Genomic DNA, 27,464 nt, shown 5'->3' on the forward strand with positions numbered 1-27,464 from the left:
ACTCAAGTATATTTAGGTCTACTACTTTTACTTCAGTAAAACATCTGTACTTGTCTGTGATTCTGTCCTTCTCTCATCACTTCCTGTGTGTCTGCTGCTGAAACTATCAAATATCACCTGTCCAGCGATCAGACACAGTGTTGCATTCACTGCTCATATAGTAAGTCTGTGTCGATGATGACCTTTGCCCTCTGACTCTGTGTCCTCTGCAGCTGAAGATGGTTCTCATCAAGTGCTGCGACATCTCTAACGAGGTGCGGCCGATGGAGGTGGCAGAGCCGTGGGTCGACTGCCTCCTGGAGGAGTATTTCATGCAGGTGGGTCCGTCAGAGAGGGGAAATATTTTCAAACTGACACGCTTTTATTTTGTTCTTCATGCTCCTCTCCTAAAGCTGATATCCTGTCTGGGGTCCTACAAGGTTCGATCCTCGGCCTATTGTTATGTACATGTTTTTTAATATGTGATGAATCAAATCAAATCAATCAAATCAAAGCTTCCAAAGCCTCTGATGAAATATTCAGACCAAAACTCACAGCAAAGTTATTACAGTGAAGTACCTGTGAATAAAATATTTCTGTCGACTGAAATGAAAATAAAAACTTGACGAAACCTTGACGAAAAAAAAAAAGTGAAATGATATTGTGTCCTTAGAAAAAACTAAAATCGGTTCGCACACCAGAAACTGCTCCTTTTGGAAATTTTTATTTAAAAAAGAAAATTAATAAAATAAAATAATGTATAATATAATAATAAGAAAAATAATAATCACCACGTGATGTTTCAGACAGCAGCCCTTCATCAGATGTCAGACTTAGAAAATCAAGAAAAATAGAAATATACAGGAAATATCAGTTTTAGGAGGCTTTGGTGCATCTGTTTATGGGACTCTCACAAAGTGTTTGTAGTATCTGTTCTGAACTTCTTAAATTAATGAATAATATTATATATATATATATATATATATATATATATATATATATATATATATATATATATATATATATATATATATATATAAAAAACTATAACTAACACTATAACTAATAAAAACTGAACTAAAATTAAACATTTTAAACAATAAAAATAAACTGAAACGAGCAAAACAGTGTAAACTAACTGGAACTGAACTGAAAACAAATTAAAAACAATAAAAATCGACACTAATGAACAATAAAAAAAAAAACATAATATAACTCTGTAAAATGAAAAATTCATTTTGTTGGAGTCATTTCTTTCTGTAGCTGCGTTCAGCCTCCATCATGTCAGCAGTGATGAAGCCGTCTAAGAGAAAACATCGATATAAAAAAGGAAATCGATCTATAATTTTAATGTTCATGTTTCTGTTCTCTCTCTCTCTCTCTCTCTCTCTCTCTCTCTCTCTGTGTGTGTGTGTGTTCAGAGCGACAGGGAAAAGGCCGAGGGGCTTCCCGTGGCTCCGTTCATGGACAGAGAAAAGGTCACCAAGCCGACGGCTCAGATCGGCTTCATCAAGTTCGTCCTCATCCCCATGTTTGAGGCCGTGATGAAGGTGAGGGAGCGGCACGCTGAAGACTGTGAGGATGAAGGAGGTTCCACTGGTTCTGGGAGTTTTTACACCCGATGTGAAATAACATTTAAATAAGTTATTTTAATGATCTCTTCAGTGTTAATCAGTCAGTTTGGTAAATAAAAAAACATAGAAGCTTATGAAATATAATACATTATCCTTTACAAACAGTTATCTTCATTAATTAACACAACGTTGTGGGCACCACTTTCTGTAGTTCTGCAGACAGCCACACGTCACTTCAGTTCCTGAACAGCTTTTCATGGTTATAAATCTAACTTTAGACCCTAATTCTGTTTTCCCTTGATTACAGAGATTCATAGACAGATGGGAAATGGCAGGGAAGTGAAGGAGAGAGTGTGAGAGAGAAAACATGAACCGCAAAACATCTGTTTCTACGTGTCTTTGACACCGTATGTAAAGTCCTGTCATGTAGAAACAAATGTGAGTTCATTTTGAGTCAAGAACTCTTCACAAGATCAGATGATGTTGATACCTGATCCCAGGTCCTGTTAAAGCCTCAGACGGCAGTTCAAAGTGTCTCCACCTGGAGGCGCTCCTTCAGTGACGTGGCTCCAACGTGTTTCTAAAAATGTATTTTTGTAACTTTCTTCAATGTCTTCCTTTAATGCCATATCAATTCTTCTTTCTGATTTTATGTATTTTTATGAATTTATGTTTTTGTCTTGTTTTTAATAATAAGTATCTGAATACTTCACTTCATATTTACTACAGTACATAGTGAGAAATTTATTACTGTTGTTATTCCTTCATAAATTCCCACAATGCAACAGAGAAAGTGTTGTACAATTAGTCTGCTTCAATGCGATGTGTTGCATTTTAAAGATGTAAAATTTGTGTCTCTCTCCAGCTGTCAGTGATGATGCATACGTGTAAAAATCAACCTAAATTTACTCCTCGCTGCAGAGAAACATGATCAAACCTGCTGCTGCTTAAAAGTGACAGTTATACAGTTATGTAACATAAAGTTATGTGTGTATGTGTGTGTGTGTGTGTGTGTGTGTGTGTGTGTGTGTGTGTGTGTGTGTGTGTGTGTGTGTGTACCAGCTGTTCCCACAGATTGAGGAGGCGATGGTGCAGCCACTCAGAGAGTCAAGAGACCGATACGAAGAACTCAAACAGATTGATGACGCCATGAACGAGGTCTGAGTGTGTTTCTGTGTGTGTACATGCATTCAGTTTGTCCTTGGTGCGACTGCGGCTCATAACATCTGATGTTCCCTCCAGGTGCAGAAAAAGAAAAGTGAGAACTTGACCATGGGAGGGAAGAAGAAGTAAAAGGTTTTGAAAAAGGTACAAAGGAACAGAAACTCCTCATGTTTGCTGTCAGTGTTCAGACACGTTTCTCTGGAGGAACATTTCTGCCGATGTGATGAAAAAAGATCCTGTCAGTCATTATAATAAGAAGGTTATTGCCATGAGCTAATATTTAAAGGAGGATCACAATAATGACCTGCTCACTGTACATTATCCCATTTATACAAAAAAAATCAGTTATCTGTCACAAAATATTAATTTTAAAATGATCGTATTGTTCTTCCAGAGTCTGTGATCAAAACTGTGTCCATAGCAACAGTCTGTTAAAAAGAAATAACAGAGGGCTGTGATTGACCAATCAGAAGTTAGAAGGTTACAAAGTGCTTCACATCAGAAAAAAAAAATCTAATCAAAAAATAGAATCCGCTAAAATAAAAATCAAAGTAATATAAAATAGTATGCAAGTAAAAATAAAGAATACGAGAAAGAATGCAAAATGATTTCTTATTATGTTGAGATGTTTTAGTCATTAGAAAACATCTCAACAAAATAAGAAATTATTTTATTACTATTATTCAGGATCTCCAGGTTTCCTGCTCCTTTTCCTGAAGTCAAATTCAAGCAGTTTTCAGGCTTTTTCAAGCTTCTCCAACGCCGTTCAGCCGCGGTCAAAACTTTACGTACACTTGTAAGGAGCACGTATACATGATGGCAACAAATTTAGCTGAAAGAGGAGCTGTCAAAGATACAGCCAGAAACATGGAAGTGAGGTGAAAATGGCCAAAAACAGACATTTAACCAAATGTTAGCATTAATGTACGGATATTTTTGACCCGGCAGGTTTTGTCATATTTCCAGAAAACCTGTAAGACAAATCTCAAATTACCAAAATGCATGATTGTTTTTTTTGTGACAAAGACGCATGTTTCAATCATTCCATTATAAAAAATTAAGAATTATAAGAATCATTGGAAACTCAAAAACTGCCATCATATACATGTTCTAATGCTTTCTAGATTAATCAGGTATTAATTGATTTGTGGTTTGGTCCATAAAATGTTGAAAAATGTTGATCAAAGTCCAAGATGAAGTCCTCAAATGTCTCATTTTGTCTAAAGTCTAAATTCTCTGATTTCAGCTTCTTAAATGTGAATATTTTCTGGTTTCTCTCCTCCTCTCTGACAGTAAACTGAATATCTTTGAGTTGTGGACAAAACAAGACATTTGAGGACGTCGTCTTTGACATTGATCAACATTATTGACCATTTTCTTGGAGAAAGTGTAACAGAAAGATTTGAAAAATAGGTGCAAACATGTGGAGCAGACAGACATACATGCTCCACATGTTTGCACCTATTTTTGTTTTCTGATTTCTGATTTCAGATATTTTAAAAGCAAAATCCAAGCACTTTTCAAACTTTGGAAAGTCAAGCGTTTTTAAAGATTTCCCCCCAGATCCTTTTTTTCCATCCCTCTGGCAGAAATCAGAGGTTAAAACTTTGATTTTAAAAGCATTTTTTGTGTTTGTCTCAGCACCAGTGAGCGTAGAGCACCAGAGTGAAGTGAAGTTGTCAGACACGTTGGTCCGTGACGGACTGAAGATCTCTCCATCATCACTCTGTCATCTCCTCCTCTCTCCGGCCTGTCGAGGAGCAGCAGGAGGAGGAGGAGGAGGAAGAGGAGGAGGTGATCTGGATGTCCAGTTTGTCACAGAAGAAGAGGAAGATGGACGGAGCGGGTTTGAGACAGCAGCTCTGAGACAGCGTTACAAACTACTGATGGACCGGAGAACCAGGCGGACAATCCAAAGCTCTTTTGTACAGCACAGACTACTTCAGTGAACAATATTTAGATACATATCTGCATTGTTTTTTATTTGACATGTGTTGTTTTTTACAGATTGTACAGATTTTTAGTGACTTTTTGTTCTTTCCTATAAAAAAATAAACAGAGTACTTTAATTATAAAACTGTGATTATTAATTATTTCCTCTTCAAACAGTGATGACGGTGGAAACAGAAGCTGTCAGCTGCAACATTTATTTTTAAAAATCAACCAGAAATTTGAGCCAAACGTAAAAATCCATGTACACAGGCCATGGGGCGGAAATTCAACTCAGATTCATCGTTCATACAGGAAATAATAATAATTATTATAATAGATGTCTCTTCTTCTAAGAATCCGTTCAGGAGGATCAGCGAGTTACAGCCTCTGACGTCTCCGTCTTCGCCTTCTTGTTGCCGTTTGCTTTCTGCGTCTTCGTCCTCTTCAGCTGCTGCTCCTCCAGCCTCTGCTGCTTCTTCTGCAGGTACGCCGCCACGTTGTCGAAGGTCACCTTGTAAAGGTGCTCGAAGCGTTTGTTGGTCCTCGCGGAGGCTGTCGTGCGAGAGAACAGCAGGGGGAAAAAGGTTGGCGACGTGAAACCACAGCTGGTTAACACTTTGAATCGTCATTATTTGTGTTTTCATCCAAGTTGTAACAGAATTTTGAGTAAATCAGCAAAAGAAACTGTGAAGGGCGTGAGTGGGATGAACATGTGAGAGGGGGAGGCCAGAGGAACAGGTGGAGGTGTGGACGAGTGAGTGTGTGTGTGTGTGAGACAGTGACTCACCCTCAAGTGTCTCCCAGTGAGGCTTCAAGACTTCATTCACTCTGTTCAGTTCAGGACTCTCAGCGTCACACTGGAGGAGCAGCAGAACACACAGGTCAATGATAAACAAACAAAGACGAGGTGAAACAGAAAACCGCTCGACTGGAGGAATCTCAGTCGACTGAGGCGTCTGAGTGACTGACTGATTTTTTCAGTAAGTCTTCTCATCCATCTCAAACCAGCAGGTGTCAGTATCTGACTGTGTGTGAATGCGTCCCTCCGTACCTCCCAGGAGTCTCGTCTGTGTGTGTAGATCTGGAGCGGCGAGTCACTGGAGTCCAACAGCACCCACAGTCGTCCCTCGGGGTCAAAGGTCACGTCCAGGGGGAGGTGGGGCAAAGAGAGGCTGCCGTGAGGAACCAGCTTCTCCTCAGCCTCCTGGTTCAGAGAGAAAAACTGAACCCTGGACACTCTGAGGACACACAGGACACATCACACTGATCAGCTGGTCCCCCATCATCAAGGGACAGCGTTTCAAAACTTTTAATCCAGATCAGAATCATCAGGACAGGATTAAATCTCAACTTCGTGTATTTCCAAACCAGGATCAATTCTGACCTACAAAACTGGGGTACAGATTTGTGAGTCAAATCCCACCCAGAATCCAGATCAAACGTTATTCTGAGTGTTTCAAAAACTCCAAGGTGGAAATTAAGATAATCTCTTAAAAAAGGCCCCTGGATTCCTGGAGGAACTGATACTGGAAACCTTGTTTAGAGGTTGTGTTTTGTTTTGGTTTTTGATTTGTTTTTTTTTCTAATTGTTTTGTTTATTCGCTATTTATTTTGGTTACACGCCACAGTGGTATGAAACCAGACAAAAAAAAACAAACAAAACAAATAAAACAAAAAAGGTGTGTGTGTGTGTGTGTGTGTGTGTTGGGGATTTACAGGGTACAGTTTACTCTACAGCCTTGTGACCTCCACAGTGACCTTGTGCCAAAAATACATTTGACGGTCACAAGTAAAAATATCTGCGAGCGGCAGAGTGACATGTTACCGTCATGTGAGAGTTAAAAACAGATTCAGCAGCTCCACACAAAGGTTTGAACCCGACACTAAACTGTGTGAGAACTGAGGTCAACATGTTCACTCGCTCTGCACGACTGTTACGGCTCCTTTTTTTAAAAAAAATCCTTTATTGTTTTTCTGATGTTTAAGTTTCAGTCACAGTTTGCTCGTCTGCAGTCTTCAGACGGTGCAGATTTTTATAAACTTACATTCTTAATAAACATCTGACAGCGTCGCCATTCAGGAATTTGTCCACCAGAGGGCAGCACAATAAAATGATTTGGTGATTTGATGATACACTGATTTTAGAGACTAAACAATGAATGATTAATGCAATGGAAAGTTTACTGGATTTCCTTTCATTCCTGCACATTTTGATTGCAGTTCTTCCAAAAAAAAAACATTCTGGGGACCTTTAATTTCCACCTGCACCTCACTCAGAGTGAATCACGTCAGCAGGAAACAACAAAGTCTGACAACAGCAGCAGTCGACTCACAGAAACTAATAACGTGGTTCCATGTTTGCACAGAGAGAAGATGTGAACACGTCTAAAAGCCTCTCAGAGGAAACAACACACACAGCACCTTTGTTTTTATTGTGTGTTTGTGTGTGTTTGTGTGTCCTGTGCCGATTCACGCACACTCACCTCTCACACTGCACGGCTACGAGGCGAGCATCAGGAGAGCAGCTGATTCTGCACACCGTGGGCTTCTGGGAAATAAAACAGACAGGCAGAGCAGAGGTGTCTTATTACAGGTTTTAAATCCATCACCTGCACATTAATTAATATATTAATAAGAGCTGCAACAATTAATTGATCATATAATGAATTACCAACTATTTTGATAATTGATTAATCATTTTGCATAATTTTTTAAAATAAATATTCTCTGATTTCAGCTTCTTAAATGTGAATATTTTCTGGTTTCTTTCCTCCAGTCTGACAGTAAACTGAATATCTTTAAGGACATTTGAGGACGACATCTTGGACTCTGATCAACATTTTCTGACATTTCATGGACCAAACAACTAATCAATTGAGAAGGTAATCGACAGATTAATCAATATTCCTGAGAAATTCGGTGATATTTCAGACACACATGGTAACATTATTAATTTAATTATTCTGCCGGTGAAAATATTTATTTTCAGAGGACTGTTGGGCCTCTTTTGATGCATTGCTCATGATGACATGTGTTGTGTGTTTATGTTTATTTGGATATATAGTTTTGACAAAGTATGTTTTATTTTTAATGCGCTGCTCTTTTTAAGTCTTTTTAATGTTTATTTATTAATTAAAAACTATAGATGTTGATATCACCACATGTTGGCGTTGGATCCACGTTGGACATGAGAATACAATAAGACAAAGAAAGAATATTAACCTTTCAGACTGAACAAATCACATTTTCAAATATTTTCTTTATCATTTGGAAGACATTTTATTAAATTTTAAAATCCCTAAATCTGATTTCGTTTGAAGCCATCGTCCCTATTTGTTGTCGTGGAGATGAAGGGATTCGATTTAGGAGCCACAGAAAGGGTTAAACAGAGCGCAGCTGATGTTTCCATGAATAAACTGTTGTCTGAATGTCACAGAGAGGAGACGTCCATTCATCTCCTCTGGACTTACCTTCTGTTTGTCGTCCTCAGAGCTCGGAGTCTCCTCCAGCTCTTTGAGGTCGCAGCTCTGCAGTTTACGTCCGGATTCAAACTCCCACAGCTTCACAGTCCCGTCCTGACAAACACAGACACACATCACACTGAGACTCACCTCTGAGTCAGCTTTAATAAAATACCATCAAAGTTTTATTGTACAGCAGATCTTTGCTGCATTAAAACACAAACTCTTGTCCCAGTAAACCTGGTTTTTTGTTTTAGGTTCATGTAAAGTTTCATTTTTTAACATTAAAATGAAACACACACACAAACATACCCCTGATCCTGACAGCAGCCAGTGTGGATGACCCGGAGTGACCAGCAGAGCGCTGACAAACCTGAGAGGAAACAGGACAATAAACACAGGGACAGTAATGATTGAATCAAACTTTAGTTATACTGAGAAACGTCAATGAAACTGTCAGTATATTCAGTGTATTATAAAGGTATTTCAGGCTGTTTTTCTCCCCGTTGAGGTTCAGTCACTCACTGTTGGTGTCCCAGGCAGAAGGACTGGATGTTGTACGGAGACTTGAGGTGACTCACTCTGATCTTCTCATCACGGTCGGCTGTGATGATATACCGGTCGTCCGGTGACACGGCCTGAAAGACAGCAGACGAGGTAAATCAGACTCATATTGTGACAAAATGGTGCATCAATAAGTGAGTGTAATGAATGCAGTGAATTCACTGTTTGCACACATCTCCCAGCTGGAGACGTGAGAGGACACATGTTGTTATCAATACAGCTTTGTTGGAGTTTCTCACCACAGCTAACAACATGGACAGGTGGCCCATCTTCAGCTCGCCCTCCCTCTGCGGCTCCACCACTGAGAACGAGTAAACGTCTCCTGATTTGTCGGCCACCAGCAGCTCGTCCTCGGCCCGGCTGAAGAGCAGGGAGGTGCACCTCCTCACCACAAACCTGCAACACACACACACACACACACATTATTACCACATCTGTCAGTTCTTTTATGTGTCCAGAGTGAGCGGCTGACAGAGTTTCAGGTTTACCTGGTGCTGACACAGCGCCATGACGGCTCACGCTCGAACAGGACCAGCCTCTTGTTGTCATCCGTCAGCGCCACCAGCTTTCCAGACGGAGATGCTGTGAAGGCGAGGACCTTGTCACTTCCTGTTTCCTCTGAGGCGCCACCATCACTGATGACAGACAAAATCATAAAGCTGTTTACAATATTCATATTCCAAATGATCTATCAGTCTTTCCATGTTTTTAAATCTGGTCTCATACAACCTATCTACTTAGTTACAAGCAGATTTTATAACGGACTTTGGACTATAAAACACACAGACTTCATCCATCTGCCTGGTTTTACCTGTTTTTTTGTTGTTTTTTTTTTGTTTTTTTTACCTGTTGTCATCCTTTGTGTTCGTTGGTCTCTTCTCAGCAGCGCTGCAGTCAAACACAAACGGGTCCCTGCAAAAAAAAAAGTACAAAACAGAACAGCTCATTACTTCCTGTACGGTGCCAGTTTCATAATGACATTAATCTTTAATGAAGTTTGGTGTGAGCTCAGTTCAGCTCACCTAAACACTGAGGTTCCTATTGGTGTAGACTTTAATTTATAAAACACAACATTAACAAAAGATTAACGCTGCTTTTCATAGCCTATATTTTAGTCTGTTGTTTTTAGATAGATAGATAGATAGATAGATAGATAGATAGATAGATACTGTAGTAGAATTCTTTCTACACAGCTATGACCATGTCACTCTGCAGATGAAGACAGCACAAAACATAACCTGATGATGATGATGGTGATGAAGGCCAAACTGTGTCACACAGATGCCTCTTCATCCTCTCACACGTTTCCAAATGTAAACATAAAACTTATAAAATTAACTTCTCCCTGCTCTCCCAGTCTTTTCCGACCTGTGTACAGCTGCTAGCTAGCACTGCTAACACTGCAAAGCTAATCTGACCCATCGGCTCATAAAAATAAAAGTTCAAATGAAATACAAGTTTAAAGAGGTTCAAACCTGTTTGTCTGTTTGGTGTGAACTGCTACGAGCTTCGTGTCGCAGGTGAAAATGAACCAGTCTCCACAGAAACCCACAGCAGCCATGGCTGTTTGTGTATCATGCGACAGAGGCAGCACACGCGGAGAGCCGTCGTGCCTTGATGAGAACCGTGGCCCTGTTTCAAAAGGAACCCTTGATTTGCACGACTCTCGCGAGAATTGTATGCGTTGTTTCTCCATTGCGCACCCCGTAGAACCTAATTATGTTTTATGACGTGGCAACGGTGTGACTTAAATCTGCGTAGGTTTAGTGTCAAAAATACTCGGTTAGAGTTGAGGGAAAATCATGAATTTTGTTAAAATATCAATTCTCGCGATATCTTTAACGGGTCTGTGGGTCCCTTCTAGACACAACCGACACCCGCATTGGTGTTTATCACATTCATGATGGGAACCCTAGAATTGTGAAACCCTCGCGAGATACGTACGAGTTCTTTCTTAATTGTTCACCTTTGTACATATCAGTTATGTTTTATAGCGTTTCTGCAGTGTGATTTATATTTACTTAGGTTCAGGGACAAAAAAACATTTAATTAGGATTACGGAAAGAGCATCGTATAGGTTAAAACGATCACTCTCGCGAGAGTTTTTGCTTGGTTTGTGGTCCCCAGCGTTTTGTCGCGCAGAGATGACGTCAGGGACCACACAACACACGCCCCCCTCGAGAAAGTACAGAATGTACACAACAGAGCTGCTAAAGTGGCCCCGGCTGGTGGAAAGAAGGGTCTTTCCTCGAGAAAACACACAAGTTTAACGTTATAAATAACAAAATAACGAGAGAACAGTCAGTAAAGTAAATAAGCTGTCATTACTGATGCTAAAACCACTAACATCTGTCAAATTTAGTACGAAATGTCGCGTATATCATCGAGTGAGCAGACCCTGCAGATATTTAGAGCTCGCAGTGGATTAAACAATTCATCTATGCTCAACATGGCCGCATAATAACCACATATAAGAGTGTAAAAACACATGAAATTAAATAAAAAAGTGACAACACATGCGGTGTTTCTGTGAGGGAAGGGGGCGGTCACTGTCACATTCATGTGTTACATAAAAGGTGAAGATCTCGGACAGAGTCAGGACCATGCTGCTGTGAGCTGAGCACTGAGGAGGAGAAGAATAGTATAGCCTTATTTATCAAGAAGGTAACAAGCGTTTTTAATTCATTCATTTCATAACAGTTAACTGTACAACAGGCTGTTGTTTGGCTCACTGTTTGGAGGGTTTGTCGCAGCTGTTTGCCTTTTCTTAAATTCTGTTCTCTTGCACGATATTACCATCTTATATTTAGCTTAAGTGCAGTTTAAAGATATTTAGACGTCGTCGTCGCTCTTGTTCTTGTTGTGATTCATCGTCGTGTGTTTATTATTGATGCACAGCTCAGGCAGCCTGTACAGAAAGATGGCGGCTTCCCTGCTGAGGATAGGACGACTGGGCTGTGTCAAGGTAATAAAATTTCAAGTGCTAACAACATAAATGCATCACTTTATCATCGTGCCATTATTGTTAAACGCTTGGTGAGTAATTTGTGATGGTTTGGACTGTGTTATCAGCTGTCTGTCTGCCTCATCCTCACTTTTATTAAACCTCATGGCTGCACTGAGGAATGCTATTCAATCTGTGAAGCAATTAACTCTCCTCCATCCGAAGCACTTTAATTAAATGTTTTTTTTTATTCAGTTGGAGCATAATTTAATGAAGTTGAAGCACAGGCTTGTGTCAGTTATTTCAGACGGTCAGTCACTTCGCTGCATGCCTCAGTGCAGCAGGCTTTAACCGGACAAACAGGCCTCCTGCAGCTCAGTCTGACTGTGAGCACACTGTGGCAGTTGTTCTTGATTTTCATGTGAAGCTCGGTTTTATGAGCGTGTTTGTGCAAAGTTACTGAGGCTTCACCAGTATGGAGTCAGCGATTACACTAGAAATTGTTCATGCATTAAAATTATATTGGGCGTGTTTTCTTGTAGGAAGACTGGATTTGAATGTTCAATAAACAACACCCACTGACACTAGACGTGTCATCTAAGACCAAAATGCAGCCTGGTTTATTTAATCATGCACAGAGCTTTCACATCTAAAAAGTGAAGCTACTGCAGAAGTGCCTTAAATCTGCATTCTTTCTAATGACCAGCAGGGGGAGACTCCACCAGCTGCACAAAGAAGTCAGATTGAATAAAAGTTTATGAGAAAATTACTTTCTCATTTAATGTATGACCTCTTATTAGTTTCAATCTCTAGTATGAAGTCTTCTTCAGTACAGCATGATGTTCATTCAGTAAATTATGGTCTCGTTAAGCGTAAAAGAGACCATAAAGCAGGATATGCTTTATGATCTGGCTACTGTCTAACAACTCATTCACTCAGGCCTTTTCCATGAACACGGAACCAGCCTTGTTCTGGTTTAAACACCTAATTCTGAACAGATTCTGAGTATTTCCGCCAAAGATAAACTGGTTCACCACTTAAACAAGTTAATTCGTAGCTTGAACCAACAATGGCAGGTTTTCCTTGGGAACCAAAGTGGGCGTGTCATATTCTACAGGGTTTTTGTGCGTTGTGCAGCGCCCTCTGATGATGACATCCCTGACTACAGTGGTTCTGCTCAAAACTGGTGAAAATGAAGCCTGATTCACTAGATGGCACCAAAAATCTTGGCTCTCAAAGCGTAACCATGGAAAAATGAGTTCATTAGCGAGTTTGTCTATCTCAGCGAGGTCAAACTGTAAAACTAATTAGTTCTAATCAAATATGGATCAATATGCTGTTACTGCATTGCTTATTTCTCCTAAAATGTTTCCAGAAACATATTTTAGGCTTTTAGCTGTAATATGAGACGCTTTGTGTTGAGGCAGGCTGCAGGTATTTCCTGCTGAACAGAAGAGCTCCTCCCTCTCGTTGATACGGAGTGTGCTCTGGTTGCAAAAAGACCAAGATGGTGACCCCCATAATGCCAAGCTCACAGCTTCAAGATGGTATTCCACAAATCGGTAGCAGGCTTTTTTTTCCACCATCATAGAACCAGCCCCTTTACTGTCCTTGGCCCCCAATTTTGAAGTGTTAGGAGCCTTTCCACCAAAAGTAAACTGGTTTAGACCCTAAAATGTTGATTCCCACTGGAACCAAAGAAATGGCAGGTTTTGACGTCCTCAATTACGATGTGTCATTCAAAAAAAAAAAAAAAAAGTTTTGACCAAAACATTTAAAATATAATTCTGCTGTGGATCTGTATCAGCGTTTATTCAAAGTTTCAGACACGTGAGTGCAGCCTGTTTGTCAGCGTGCACTCTGAATCACCCAGGTCGACTGCCAGAGAGACACAAAGATCTTGGAAGTGTTTGAGTGTCTTTAGCTTAGCAGCAGATTAACATGGGTTGTGTTGTCTGGAACAGAATCACATGGCCTGTGCCCATGATTCAATGTAAACCCACGGCTGTGTCTGCAGGTGTAAAGGCTCCTGTGGTTCAGTCTAAACTCAGCTGCTGCTGTGTCCTGTAGGACTCGCTTTAAAGCCACTAGAGGTCGTCATCAAATCTGAACTTTAATGATACCTGCAGCTCTAACTGAGCTTTAAGGTCATGTCTTTCAGTTTGAGGGCAGATTTCTACAGATGATTCAAATCCTTCCAATAATCAGTAAAAGTTCAAATCTTTGACTAAGATCTTATGAAGGCAGTACTGTTGTGTCTCACAGTATTTGGATTTAAAATTGTGTCAAATCGGGCTGTGCAGTTAATCACAATACAAGTGCAATATAAAGGACCAAGTTGCTTTTTTTCAGAAAAATTTTATTAATAGGAAAATTTGTTAGAAAACAACCTTATAATGAAGTACTGTTGTGCTGTGTAGGTGACCTGGTCTAAAAATCTTTTTCTCCAAATGAAAGAAAACATGTTTGTTGAGTTCAGACCCCAATAAAAACCACAATCAACACTTTGAATATTTTTTTACCCTGTTGTGCAGCCTGAGTGTCAAAACTGTTGATTTGAATTTTGGCACAAGAAAGATAATTAGATTATCTGATAAACTGCAGCAGTTAGTAACAAATCCTAATCTGTTTTATGATTCCTCTTGCATTTTTTTTATTTAGGTTGATGTAACAGATTATTGATACTATGAATTAATCTGATTATTTTCTGTATTAGGTCTAATCAATTAATCATTTGGTTTATCAGAATACAAAAAAATGTCTAAAAAAAAAATACAAAATGTCTTAAAATGTTTCTTAAAATCCAAGATGTCTTTAAGTGTCCTGTTTTGTCAGTCCAATACTCAGATATTCAGTTCATATGATGTTAAATTTACGTTTGAGGCTGAAAACAGCATTTTCTGCCTTTTTTGCTTGACAGTACAATAATTACCAACAATATTGATAGTCAATCGATAGTCATTTTTTCGATTGACTAATGGTCTTAATTGTTAACTATAATCATAATAATTGTTTAACAGCTGTTTATAAATCTTTTTAAAACAGTTACAAAGTTACAAGTTATTAACAATAAGGTGTCAGATGGCAAATTGAAATATGAATTTTAAAAAAAATGTGTTGAACAGGCAGACGAGTAAAATAACACCCAGAATGAAATTCAAATATAGCTATTTTTTTTTTTTATCTTAATTTTCTGAGTGAACACACAGCTTTCATCAGCATTTGCAGGTGTGTTCTTATCTTATTGTAATTAACATGTTTTTACATCATGATTATTTGTTTCTTGATTTTTAATTGATTTTGCGTTGCCAACTTAACATCTGGCCAGGGATTTGGAAAAACTAGTTTTCACTAATTTTGGCATATTTACATGTTACATGTTAATTTAATATGCACTGTCCCTGACAGAGAGAAATAAATCAATGTTAAAAGCCAGAAAACCAGCATTTGACCCAGTAATTATCACTGTGTTTCAGTTTGTGTTGATCAGCTGCCTTATCAGTCCTGCAGACTTAAATTGGGCATTTTGACAAAACTCAGCTGCTGCTGCTGCCTATAATGTGGTGTCTCTGGGTGTCTCTGTGTGTGTGTGTGTGTGCGCGCGTGTGTCTCTCTGTGTGTGTGTGTGTGTGTGTGTGTGTGTGTGTGTGTGTGTGTGTGTGTGTGTGTGTGTGTTCAGTGTTTGCAGGCTGAGAGCTGGTGTACTCTGAGACGAGCCCCTGCAGCTGCAGCCCTCAGCTCAAAGTCTGGCGGGTCCAAGAAGTCATCAAAGAAGAACAACTCAGGTAGGCATCAGAGGGTCACTGAGCCTTTATCAGCTCTCATCTGAAGGTCGCTCTGCTCGAACTGTGGTGCAAATATCACTGATCTGGTCAGAGAAGAAACATGTCAGGCTTCAGTGGATGTGAAAAGAGTATCGAAGTCCTCCTGATAAACCCTACAGACTTGGAGCACATTACTGTTAATTGCAAATGTCGCATTACTTTTTTTTTAACCTGGTTTTGTGTTTGTTTAGAAGAACCACTCTATTGTGCAGTCTGTCTGAAAGTTCTCACTAGAACAAGGACACGATGTGATAGACATGAGCAGACTCAAGTCTGAACTGATCTGAAGTTTTTTCACATCGCTTCAGATCTGATGCATCTTTCTACCTTCCTGACGTAATTTAAGATGCAATTAAATGAAGAATTACTTTTACTTCCTTTAGATTGGGGTGTTCCATCAAGACTGATAACCAAGTCTGCACTTGCAGGAAAAAGTCTGACCTGAATTAACTTCAACTTCCACTGAAGTCGTTGCACTGAGTTTATCCTGGTGTAGCCAACGCTAACTCAAGCCAGGCTAAAATAAACTGTGAGTGGGCACAGAGAACAGAACAGCTGATTATTCTGTCAAAAACAGAATAAGAAGTCACAAAAAGAAGAGAAAATTAGATCTTCTTCTCAGCAGTAAAACAAACCCTGCAGATAAAACTGTATGAAGAATATAAAGGGGTGATTATGAAAAGGTCAATACTGCTGAAATTAACAAAACAAAGGAGAGCCCTAATAAAATAACCTGCACAAGGTAAATGCCAAGATAATATGATCCTGGCAGGCGTTGTCCTGTCCTGACAGCACTCCTGGTAGAGTGTCCACCATGTAAATTCATGCTTGTTCACATACCAAAAAGGTCTGAACTTGTGTTTCTGCACAGCCAGAAGTGATGTGAGCACAAACAGACATTTGATGGAATCAATTCAATCAATCTAGGATAGTTCAGTGGTATCAGTTGCCATGGTTACTGAGCAGAGATTCCTATAAACCACAGTCATGGAATGGATCTCTCGCTTAAATTATCCAGACTTGTCAGAATAAGCCAGGCTTTTCCTTTATCCCTGATTATGGAACACCCCTCTGGTCACATTGTGCACCTGTTTAACAATATATCACAAAACAAGTCCGTTTCTTTGTATTCTTATTTTTGGTTTAAAGGAGGAAAACATGATTGGATTTTGATCTGACCAACCAGTTTCAACCAGTAATATCATGACATCCACCCACCAGTCAGTCTTCAGTGCTAAGAGTCATTAGTAGGAAACGTAACATAACATGCTTCTCCATGTTTGTTATGACGTGCCAACTTGTAAATGTTTGAATTAAATTCCTCCCAGAGTTGTGTTGGGCCTGCCTGTCCTGTTTCACCTGTAAATACATCATGAAATACTCTGGAAATGCGTTTTAATCTGGACTTGACATGAATGGGTGTTTCCAAATAAGTTGGAGCTGTGAATATTACGCAGAAACCATGTGACCATGCATAAAGCTGTGTGTTAGCTTGTGTGCCCTGCTGGAGAAAATGTGACAGGAAGTACAGGAAAGGTCAGGAGAGAGAGATTCCAGCCCACATGCCCCATGTCATGGCAAAAACACATAACAGGCAGCAGCTGTTTGGTCATGGCTGCAGGCTAACACAGCAGTTGTGTAAATAAAAAGCAGATCTAACCAGTTGCTACTAGAACCAGCTGCGTTTGGCATATGTGTCACATTCCTGTTTGACTCATTAAAAAGTTCAGTGTGAAATTGGTTAAGCTATGAGGTGGATGACACTGGTATTAAATATCTTATATTATTCAGTGATATTTGCACCACAGTTTATCATATTCACTTTGGATTTTCCTTCCACAGGTTTTGAGGGTTATTTCACTAACTGCCTCAGCTGCAGTTTAGGTCCTTTGATCACAAATTTACTACCTTTTATTTCAATATAAAACCACTATGGTAAAGGTTATTTTTTTCTCTTTTCTATTAATACTTTTAAGGAGTTTTTTCTAAAAATCCCTTTGGCTAACTCACAGGCTTGTGATGGTTTTTCTTTTTGTATTTCCCTGTAAACTGGTACATGTATTAGATACAACCTTCCAGGATATCTTTGGGTTTTCTGTATAAAATATGGACATTTTGTTAAATGTGGGTCTATAGTGGACATTCAACCATACACACAATGTATGCCTTTAAAAACAATAATGCATCTTGTCTGCTTACCCTCCTTCATCCTAGACAAAAACCAGGCTAAAACATACTTCGATATAGAGAAACTTGTGCAGCACAAGACATATGACTTTCCCAAGAAAGAAGTTTCTACAGCAGCAGCTGCTGCAGCAGCAGAAGCTGCAACTAAAGCTGCAGCTGCTGCACCCGAGGCTGTAGCATCCACCCCTGCAGCAGAGGCTGCCACCCCAGTGGTTGAAGCCACTCCAGCTGCTGAAGCTGCTCCAGCAACTGAAGCCACACCCATCGTTGAAGCACCTCCTGCTGTCGAAGCCGCTTCTGAAGCTGCCCCAGCAGCTGAAGCCACACCTGCAGCTGAAGCTGCCCCTGTTGTTGAGGCTGTTGCTGAAGCAGTTGCCGACGCTGCACCTGTTGTTGAGGCTGCTGCTGAAGCTGTTGCTGAAGCAGTTGCCGAAGCTGTACCAGTCGTCGCTGAAGTGGTTGCTGAAGCTGCGCCAGTGGTTGAAGCTGTCGCTGAAGTGGTTGCCGAAGCCATACCTGTGGCTGAAGTTGTTGCTGAAGCTGCAGCAACTATAGCTGAAGCTGCTGCTGCTCCAGTGAGTGAAGCTCCTGTTGAAGCTGCAGCTGAAGCCCCTGCTGCTGAGGCAGCACCTGCAGCTGAGGCTGCACCTGCTGCTGAAGTTCCTGTAGAAGCTGCTCCTGAAGCACCTGCTGCAGAAGCTGCACCAGTTGTGGAAGCTGCCCCTGTAGAGGCTGCCCCTGTAGAAGCTGCCCCAGAGCCTGTGGCTGAAGCTGCCCCTGTAGAAGCTGCCCCAGAGCCTGTGGCTGAAGCTGCCCCTGTAGAAGCTGCCCCAGAGCCTGTGGCTGAAGCTGCCCCAGAGCCTGTGGCTGAAGCTGCCCCTGTAGAAGCTGCCCCAGAGCCTGTGGCTGAAGCTGCCCCTGTAGAAGCTGCCCCAGAGCCTGTGGCTGAAGCTGCCCCTGTAGAAGCTGCCCCAGAGCCAGTGGCTGAAGCTGCCCCTGTAGAAGCTGCCGCAGAGCCTGTGGCTGAAGCGGCCCCTGTAGAAGCTGAAGCTGCCCCTGCTGAAGTGGCTGCTGAGGCCGCAGCTGAAGTTTCTGCCCCCGTGGAGAGTGCCGAGGAGCTGGTGGACCCCGCTCCGGTCGTGGCTGAAGCTGCAGGAGAGGAGCTGGTGGAAGCCCCGGCTGAACCAGTCGAACCGTCTGAGGGTACACACTACAATCTCCCCTCCCCCACAATCCTTCTTTTTTCCTCTTTGGACCCTGCAGTCTACCAGCAGTCATTTTCATCACCATGTTTATGAGCACACAGTAGTCGTTTGTGATGAGTGTTAAGGATAAACTGTAAAGATACCGACATCACAAACACATGTTTTTTTGTTCTAGTTTTGCACAGCTGATTCCTAATAGTCCCTAAGTGTTAATTGATGCATTTTAGCCCATAACCCTCAAACAATATCTTCCCTTCTTCATGCCATATCCACTCCATGTGGCTCGGTCATCTTTCATGTAGTTATAGTTCATCTCATTGTCTAATGTGTTTGTGCTGCTTCAGCCATCTTACAACTGATTCCAAAACAGTTTGGACTCTGTCTAAACATTAAAAAAAACAAAATGCAATGATTTTTAAAACCTTATACTCAGTAGAATACAGTACAAAAACATGATATTGAATGTTAAAACTTTATTGTTTTTGTAAATGGACACACTATGTGAATTTGAGGTTTGCAACACATTGCATCGATCGGCCTGTGAACAGAATCGTCCACTCCTCAGCTTGATCTGCCACTGTCAGATCTATCACATTCTGTGCCAGTTAGATTTTTGTGCTTGTGTCGCACCATGGTTCACCTCATGTGCACGGTAGCATCACAGTCATATTCAGTGGCGATGGTCACAGCCACATGTACGCATGTCATCAGCATAGAAGTTCGTCACTGCTAAACTTGCAATTTGTAATACCTGTAAAGGCAAAAATAAGCCATGGAGGAACAACCACAAAGACATCAGATCAGTGAACTTTATCAAATTATTTAAGACATCACCACCCTTCTGAACATGCCTGCTTTGAAGAAGCTAGCAAGGGCAAAACGGCTAAAACTAAAGCTAGCAACAGTGCAGAGCCATCCTAAAGCAAGCAGCCTCTGCAGTTTGCTTTGCTGATTTGATTCAGCGGCTGATTCAGATTCTTTCTTTCTGCTTTGGCCATCATCATCAATGTATTTCTGCTTACCATGATGTTCAGTCACGCTCAGTAAGCGTTTGGGAACTGAGGACACAAGTTGAAGTTTCAAAAGTGAGATTCTTTACCATTCATACTTGATATTCATCTTCAGTTGCTCAACAGCCCAGAAAGCTATATAATTCAATGTGTCTTGCTGAAATGAGCAGGGATGTCTTTGAAAAAGAAGGCATCTGCATGGCTTGCCCTAAAACCTGTACATACCATGAAGCATCAAAAGGAACTTCACAGAAGTGGCACTTACCCATGCGATGGGCACACACCCAGATGTTGGCTTTTGCCCACTTAAAAATCCCATCAATTAACTGTTACAGTAACCGATCGAGGAGGTTCCTCTGGTCGTGGTTTTGGTTGCAGGCTGCACTGAGCATGAGCGTTTCCACAGGATTCCAAAGCTTCCACTTCCACTTTGAACACCGTATTCTCTTCTGCCACCGAGTATTTGTCAGGTGGGAGCCCACACACATGATGTTCTAGCTGTATTATCCTGTCACTATGGTCAGAGGGGCTAGTCTCCCATCTCCATAGTGGAACCATGTGTTGCCGAAGTCGTCTGAAACAATTCAGCTGAGAACCAGACAGGTTTGAAGGAACAATTCAGTAGAGCTGTGAGTTCATGTCATGCTTTTAAGGCACAAGCTTCTCCATTGTTAGTGGTGATGCAGGATCATTCACTGTGAAACTTGAGCACTTTGATTTTGGCCTCGAGTAGTTGGTCTTGCTTCCCACTTGCTCCACCTCGCTCATTCTGCCGCTTAAATCTCTGAGTAAAGCAAGTGGTCCATAGTGATGATCCTTTCCTCTTTAGCTCAGAGGACACAACATCCATGGTTTTACAGAAAATAATCTGAAATGTGTACAGCTTTTACTTTGTGTCTCTGTCTTTCTTTTCAGATGAGTTCAGGTGGTGTTTCTCTTCATGTCCTTCTCTTTGCATGGTAGAGTCTTAACTTGCATTTATAGATGCTGCGACAAACTGTTTACTGACAACAGTTTGTCAAAGTGTTCCTGAGGCCATGTAGTATCCTTTATACAGTCATCTCTGATGGTCTTTGACCTTGTAGAGGTTTCTCCATTTTTTAAAAAAAATCTTTGAATGACACTATGGATAGAAGGTGGTTAAATTTCTTGCAGTTGTGCGTTCAGAAACAGTGTCCTTAAACTTGACTACATCTATGATCCACGGCATTAAAACCTCCAGACTAACATTGTGTCGAGCCACCACCTGTTGACACATGGACTCCACAAAACCTCTGAAGGTGTCCTGTGGCATCTTTCACCAAGATGTCTGCAGCAGATCCTTGAAGTGAGCTGTTGCCTTTATGGATCGGACTCAGTGTTTCAACGCATCCCACAGATGGATTGGTCACCTTCTTTCATTGCTCCATGGTCCAGTTCTGACGCTCACATGTCTGTTGCTTTCTGCTGTGGACAGGGATCAGCATGGGTCCTCTGACCAGTCTGCAGCTCTGCAGACCCATACACAGCAAGCTGCACTGTTTCAGCACTTCTGTGTGATCGGACCAGATGGACGAGCCTTCACGCCCCACATGCATCAGTGAGTCTTGGGCACCTGTGACCCTGTCACCAATTCACCTGTTGTCCTTCCTTGGGCCAATTTTAGTTGGTACTAACCACTGCATACAAGGGGCACCTCAAAAGACCTGCTGTTTTGGAGACTTTCTGACAAGGGTCAACTTGTGATGACTAGATGACAGGAGTTTAGGTCTAAGGATTATCATGAACTCTTTGAAATAAATCCTGCCCATTCTTCCAGCTTGAACCGACTGTTAACATGCTGCCTGATATATCCCACCTTTTGTAGGTGATCACGGTTATTGACGTCATGGTCAGTGGTTGTAATGTTGTGATCAGTGTCTTTTCCCCATCTTCACCTTTGAACAAGCCTTTCAAGAATGCCCCTTTCATACCCAATCGTGATACTGTCACCTGTTCCCAAAGAACCTGTTGATCTGTGGAAAGATCAAAACAGGTGTATTTACAATCCCAGTTTTAAACATGTTTCAGGCATCAAATTAGGAAGGACCTCATTGTTTTTTGTAAATATACAGTTTAGTATTGTCTTTGTACTGTATTCAATTGAGTATCAAAGGATTATCAGATTGTGTTTTCATGTTTTACAGCATCCCAGCTCTTTTAGAATCAGTTGTACACTCTGATGCATGTCTTGTCTTGGATCATATGCATCTTGCTTTGAGATTTTTGGCATGACTTATTTCTGCAAACTTCTTTTCCTTTTCTCACTGTCTGCCTGCTAACTGCACTCACTTATTTTGTTGTCTAGAATTTCTTTCCACCTTCATGCATAAGTTGTTATAATCTGTTCTTCCCACCTTTTCACTCACTTTTTTCTTTTTTTTTTATTCTAGTCAAACTTGCAGATGTTTTTTCGTTTGGTTTTTAAGATCCACGGTTTAATTCCCAGTCTTCTTCCCTAAGATGTTCCAACATGAAAAATAAGTCTCAGCACTGCCCCAGTGTTGTGGTGTCGTGGTTTTATGGAACTGTTCTGCTTGATTTTTTTTACTGGTGATGGTTAAACACTAAAGATAATGTTAAAGGTACTCTGGTTCCACTGGTGAAGGAGAACGTTAAGGCTGCTGCTGTCACTTGTCATCTTTTTATTTACCTTAAACTTCTCTCCTCCTCCTCCTTCCCTCACACTTCTCACACTTATTTGGGAGTCGCATGGTAAAAGTAATGATATGTAACCAATCCATCCGTGTTTGATCCGACTGTTGAGTGTATTTTGTTAATGGATAATGTGTAAATGTAAACTTTCCTCCCCTTTTTCTCTCATGGTAAAAAGCACTTGGTGAGGTTGCACCTATGTTTGCTGCATGTGGAGTCAAAGTTGAAGACTTAAAATTCTTTGGACTTCACTGTTTAAAGGTTCTGGTTTGACCAGACTGTTTCAGCAGTCCTGTTAATGTGTAGCCTAGCATGACCTATCATGGCAACCTTTTAACCTGTCAACTGACCTGACCTTTCAGACGTTCTTTCCTGTCTGACCCCAGTAGCTGCCTACTCTTGTTTACCACTCCCAGGTGCTGTTATGTGCATGAGGGTTATGGTTAAGACTGGATTGGTTATTTATTTGTTCTAGCTAAATGGACAGGTGATATCCAAACGCATGGTCCTGGTTTGTGAGAACTTTTCTGTGAATAGAAATTAATTTTTTTTTTCTTTTTTTATTCTTCCTGTGACTCTCAGCTGGGCTGGACCCGATTCAGAAGATCTTCTTGGACTCTATACGGGAGTACTCTTCAAAAAGCCAGTAAGCCTCAGTTTACCGCCATCGAGCAGGTTATGATGTTAGTCGTTGGCTCAGCTGGACTTAAAACCCATTAAAATCTGGAAGTAGCAGAAGTTTAAACTGTAGCTGCATGTTCAAAACGAGCTGAGGTTCAGCTGGACAGCAGCTAAAATTTACCATGGAAGTATCAATTTTTTTCAAGTTGACATTTTCTTTGGTTTTTTTAATATTGTCATAATTATCGTACCTTGAGGTTTTGGTATCGTTACATCGCTTCTACTCTGCTGATCACTGATCTCTGTCGTCCTGCTGCTGCAGGGCCACTGGTGGGCTGGTCGATGCAGGTTCAGAGTATGAGAAGGCCTTGGCAGAGGAGATAGCAAAGCTTCAGAGACTCTATGGTGGTGGAGACCTCACATCTTTCCCAGAGTTCAAATTCACAGGTGAGTTCAGTTCATTAACTATCAGTCAGTCAGTCACACTGTGTGATTCTGGGTTGTCTGTTGGTGGACGTGTCTCACGGCGAGATCTAGAATTGACAGTCAAAGCTATTAGGACATTGCTCTCAAAATGTTTTTCTCAATTATTTTAGAACCAAAATCTCATGTTGCAATAAACCAACTAACCAGAACGAACAAGAAAAGATGCAGAATAACACCGGCTGATACTCAGCACTATGGTCACATCTTGTTCAGCCATTTTCTGAGTTTTCAAAACATAAGAAGGGCAAAAGATAAATTTTACAGTTTTATTTTTTTTGTCAGTGGGACAGTGAGGTTTAATGAGATGTCAGGAGTTATCAGAAGCACCTTGACATCTGATCTGACACGAACAGGAAGTCAGTGAAGAGAAGACGGGTGTACTCTGCTTGGGTTCTAGTTGAGATTCTAGATGTGAACCATTTCAAGACTTTTTGTACAAACATGTGGCAGACCAGAGAACAAAGTGTTGTGATAAGAAAATCTGGATGAAACGAAGGCGTGAATCAAAATCTCTGCATCAGCAGTGGAGAGGAAAGACTTGACTTTAAACCTGTTGTAAAGGTGAATCTTGGTGACTTTGTTTTGAACAAAAGAGAGTAGGGGGAAAAAAACCCTAACGTCAAGTTTTATCGACTTTTATCGCCCTTAAACTTTGTACTGTACTGAGTTTAATTCTTTGACTAAAGAGTTCTGTCTAAACTTGTATAGAGTTGCTGATCTCTCTCACTGCAACCCACGTAACCACTGAGCTTTATGAAAATGATGTGTGGTGTCATAAACATGCAAATGAGCGTATTGTTAAAGGTTTGGGAACACTGATCCTGATCAGATCTCTGGATGCTGGAGATGCATTAATATCATGTGTAAATGTAATCCAGTTAAATCCTGTCAAGATACAATCTGGATATAAGATACGTTTTAATTCAAGGTGTAAAGAAAGTCTCAGACTTTGACACAGTTATCAAGAGTTCCTGTCATTTCATCAAACTGGTGTCCACATCGAGGAGGGCCAATGAGGAGCAGGAAGTTGCATGATATGATTGCATGACTTTCATCTCATTTTGTTTTTTTGTTTTTTTTTGTTTTTTTCTTTTTAGAGCCCAAGTTTGACGAAGTTTCCCAGAAGTGAACATCAGCACTTTGCAACTGAACTTTTCTACTGTCGCCTTGTTTTTTTTTCCCCCCCTGTACATCTGTGCTCCTCATAGTGTGAACAGTCTGCTTGGTGTCAGAGTTACAACAAACCTTTGCCTCTAGCTGTGTGACAATAGAGCCTGTTTCAGTAGCGCCATATTTTAAGGGACTGTCAGCTAAAGCGGTAGATGGACGTGTGGCCGACAAAGTGAATTTAGAGCTGTGAAATAAGCTTTGTGTAATTTGATCCATGGCTGAGCTGAATGTAGAGAAAAAAACAATAAATTCCAGTTCATATTTGACGTGTGTACGCCTCTTTTCTGACGAACCTCAGCATCAGAAATAAACATTATTTGATGTTGAATTTCACTCTGAGCAGAGTGTCTGAGCAGTCTGCATTTTATTTTAACCCCAGAGTAAATATATTCCTCACAAACAGTTAAACTAGCTGTATGCAGGAACAGAAAGCTTTAAATATGCATTGTTGAGAGGCCAGGTAAATAAATCACACTGCTCAGAAGGTACAGTAGACTAACTGACAATGTTATGTTTTAACTGTTTGGCAAGCACTACCTAATATTACTGTTATAACTGTTTGTTAAGACTTATGATAAAAAGCAATACGATGTTTTACTAACTTTCTAGCTAACATTAACCAGCAAACAATGTAATATTTTGACTCTCTAGCAAACGTTGGAGGAAACAATGTAATTTTTGTAGCATTCTAGCTAACGTTACCCAACAAACAATAGAGTGCTCAAGTAACTCCCCTTGTGTGTCTACGTCCTGGTGCAAAAACGCACGGGCATCTCTCTCTCATCTACTCAGGTGATTTCTGGGTGTGCAGACTTTGTAATTAGAGGCTGGTCCAGTTGAAAGGACGTAACTAAAGTACTCCATGTACCATTTTGTTAGCTTTTTAGTTAGCTACCAAAAAATGTAATGGTTTTGGTAACTTTTTAGCCAACAGTGCCTGACAGTGGAACTGTTAAGTTTTAACTGTGTTCTCTGTACTATAATAAACTTGCTTTATACAGTTCACTTAAATCAGTGTGCAAAAATAAAATGTGCCAACATGGACGAAGACAAAACTAAATGTAATGACATACATATTCTAAATCAGCTGAAAATTTACTCTTAAAAATTAAGCATCAAGTCATGAAATCATAAAATGAGCCTAAAAACTTTTGTTCATGAAAGAATTTTCTCAGTAAAATAAATGAATGATATTTTAGAATTCAATGCATATATTTTTAAGTACAATTTTGAAATGAACTCATTTGGCTTTGGCAGGAATACTAAATTTATTAAGTAAAAAACTGCTCCTGTTTTTTTTCCAATGAATTTCCAGTAAAGTTTTCCTGAATAAGCGAGGTGGGGTATATATTAGTTATTATATTGTTATTGTACGTTATTATAATTATAATCTAATGAGATGACAGAATAAAACGTTGAACAAATATGCTCCAAGCACCAAAACATCAAGAAGTATTGTCAGTATTTATAGCGTGTTTTACATTTACAGGTGTGATTATTGCGCCATCTAGCGGGTTTTGAGCGGTAATGACGCACATTATCAGTTTGCGAACACAGGCTTCAAATGACAAGTTATTCAGACCAAGGTTTGTCTCTTTCTTTGTAGTAAATTTAGACAGTAAATATCATGTATTAGAATAATATTATAGTATATATATATATATATATATATATATATATATATATATATATATATATATATATATATATATATATATACACATATATATATATATATATATATATATATATAATGTGTGTTTGAGAACCTGTCAGTGAAAAGTCTTCCGCACACAGAAACATGACGACAGGACGGAGGAGCTTCACACAGCTGACGAGTTTAAAAAGCAGAGGACAGCGCCCGTGGTTCGAACTCCGGGCCCGCGGACCGCTGGAGGACAGAAACACAGCGATTGTTTGGGAAGTAACCACTGAGCTAAACCTCCGCCGCTCACACACTTGACAGAAGAGACTTATGAAGCTGAAGGTGAGGAAGTGACGTCACACTGAGGTCCGAACTGGCTGCAGAAAAAAAAGCTTTTAAAATAATAATAAGACGAAGAAATTAAGAAATAAAGAAAAATCACAACAAAAACAAGAGGGGTCCGCAGCGAGCGACGATGCTTGGACCCTAAAAATAGGAACAGTACAAACAAGAATAAATATATAAAAATAGGAGAGACATTAACAAGAGTAAATGTACAACAACAATCTGCATAAAACTAGGTGTGAATTAAACTTAAATAAATGAATAGGTAAATAAATAAATTAATAAAATAATACAGAAAATGTATTAAGTAATACGCAGTCTGAACACCTTAAAACTTGTCCTCGACAAATACTCCCTATATTATGATTTTAAAAAACAAAAAACAAAGGTGGTGAGTGAAAGGGCAGCGGACGGCGCCCGCGGTTCGAACCCCTGGCCCGCGGACCGCTGGAGTGAGAAGAACGTGGCAAGTTCAGGAAGTAACCACTGAGCTAAACCTCTGCCGCCCGGTCGCAGAACAAAACAGACTTATACAGCTGACGATAATTATACACGGTTATAAAACTTCATGATGACACGGTCCCGTTAGCGCCATCTGCTGGACGACTGCGAAAAGAACAAGATATAAATCTGTACTCATCTAATATGATAAAAACCTGTATTAAAAACATATTTTCACT

The 27,464-nt window shown here is 40.3% G+C and overlaps 3 protein-coding genes across 5 annotated transcripts in view; 2 read left to right on the forward strand and 1 right to left on the reverse strand.

Annotated features, from left to right (window-relative positions):
- pde9aa (phosphodiesterase 9aa) overlaps window positions 1-4,794 on the forward strand; it is a 42,807-nt gene extending 38,013 nt beyond the window's left edge. For both annotated transcript variants that reach the window (XM_084725510.1, XM_084725509.1), the window contains exons 15-19: window positions 213-317; window positions 1,401-1,529; window positions 2,616-2,711; window positions 2,796-2,861; window positions 4,359-4,794. In XM_084725510.1, the coding sequence (XP_084581636.1) occupies window positions 213-317; window positions 1,401-1,529; window positions 2,616-2,711; window positions 2,796-2,846 (381 nt within the window). In that variant the 3' untranslated portion in view covers window positions 2,847-2,861; window positions 4,359-4,794. The remainder of the gene's footprint in view (window positions 1-212; window positions 318-1,400; window positions 1,530-2,615; window positions 2,712-2,795; window positions 2,862-4,358) is intronic.
- A 54-nt stretch (window positions 4,795-4,848) lies between these two features.
- On the reverse strand, window positions 4,849-10,297 carry wdr4 (WD repeat domain 4). Its single transcript, XM_084725511.1, has 11 exons — window positions 10,150-10,297; window positions 9,521-9,586; window positions 9,163-9,309; window positions 8,914-9,070; window positions 8,636-8,748; window positions 8,423-8,483; window positions 8,120-8,224; window positions 7,133-7,197; window positions 5,701-5,887; window positions 5,437-5,506; window positions 4,849-5,201 (listed from the first exon to the last, which is right to left on the reverse strand). Exons 1-11 carry the CDS (start codon window positions 10,233-10,235, stop codon window positions 5,020-5,022), a joined length of 1,239 nt encoding a protein of 412 aa, XP_084581637.1. The 5' UTR covers window positions 10,236-10,297; the 3' UTR covers window positions 4,849-5,019.
- A 906-nt stretch (window positions 10,298-11,203) lies between these two features.
- LOC146323325 (uncharacterized) lies at window positions 11,204-25,060 on the forward strand. 2 transcript variants are annotated; one of them, XM_084725513.1, is made up of 8 exons: window positions 11,204-11,338; window positions 11,573-11,639; window positions 15,298-15,403; window positions 17,657-18,576; window positions 18,670-18,832; window positions 23,100-23,163; window positions 23,461-23,585; window positions 24,722-25,060. In XM_084725513.1, exons 2-8 carry the CDS (start codon window positions 11,595-11,597, stop codon window positions 24,751-24,753), a joined length of 1,455 nt encoding a protein of 484 aa, XP_084581639.1. In that variant the 5' UTR covers window positions 11,204-11,338; window positions 11,573-11,594; the 3' UTR covers window positions 24,754-25,060. The 2 variants fall into 2 exon arrangements, with proteins under 2 accessions (XP_084581639.1, XP_084581638.1); XM_084725512.1 differs by having other exon boundaries at window positions 17,657-18,832.
- Window positions 25,061-27,464: the final 2,404 nt, after the last annotated feature.

Source organism: Lutjanus erythropterus, chromosome 8 (genome assembly GCF_056507025.1).
Source record: "Lutjanus erythropterus isolate fLutEry1 chromosome 8, fLutEry1.hap2, whole genome shotgun sequence".
NCBI classification, from domain to species: Eukaryota; Metazoa; Chordata; class Actinopteri; order Lutjaniformes; family Lutjanidae; genus Lutjanus; species Lutjanus erythropterus.

What these genes read in the sequence shown, in the direction of transcription:
- wdr4 (XM_084725511.1), bottom strand. Translation starts at nt 10,235, where the DNA reads ATGGCTGCTGTGGGTTTCTGTGGAGACTGGTTCATTTTCACCTGCGAC. An exon ending in CACACCAAACAGACAAACAG is followed by an intron (nt 9,587 to 10,149) that starts GTTTGAACCTCT and finishes TTTTTTTTGCAG; the next exon opens with GGACCCGTTTGTGTTTGACT. An exon ending in GGCTGCTGTCAGGATCAGGG is followed by an intron (nt 8,225 to 8,422) that starts GTATGTTTGTGT and finishes TGTGTTTGTCAG; the next exon opens with GACGGGACTGTGAAGCTGTG.
- LOC146323325 (XM_084725512.1), top strand. Translation starts at nt 11,595, where the DNA reads ATGGCGGCTTCCCTGCTGAGGATAGGACGACTGGGCTGTGTCAAG. An exon ending in ATCAAAGAAGAACAACTCAG is followed by an intron (nt 15,404 to 17,656) that starts GTAGGCATCAGA and finishes CCTTCATCCTAG; the next exon opens with ACAAAAACCAGGCTAAAACA. An exon ending in GAGTACTCTTCAAAAAGCCA is followed by an intron (nt 23,164 to 23,460) that starts GTAAGCCTCAGT and finishes CTGCTGCTGCAG; the next exon opens with GGCCACTGGTGGGCTGGTCG.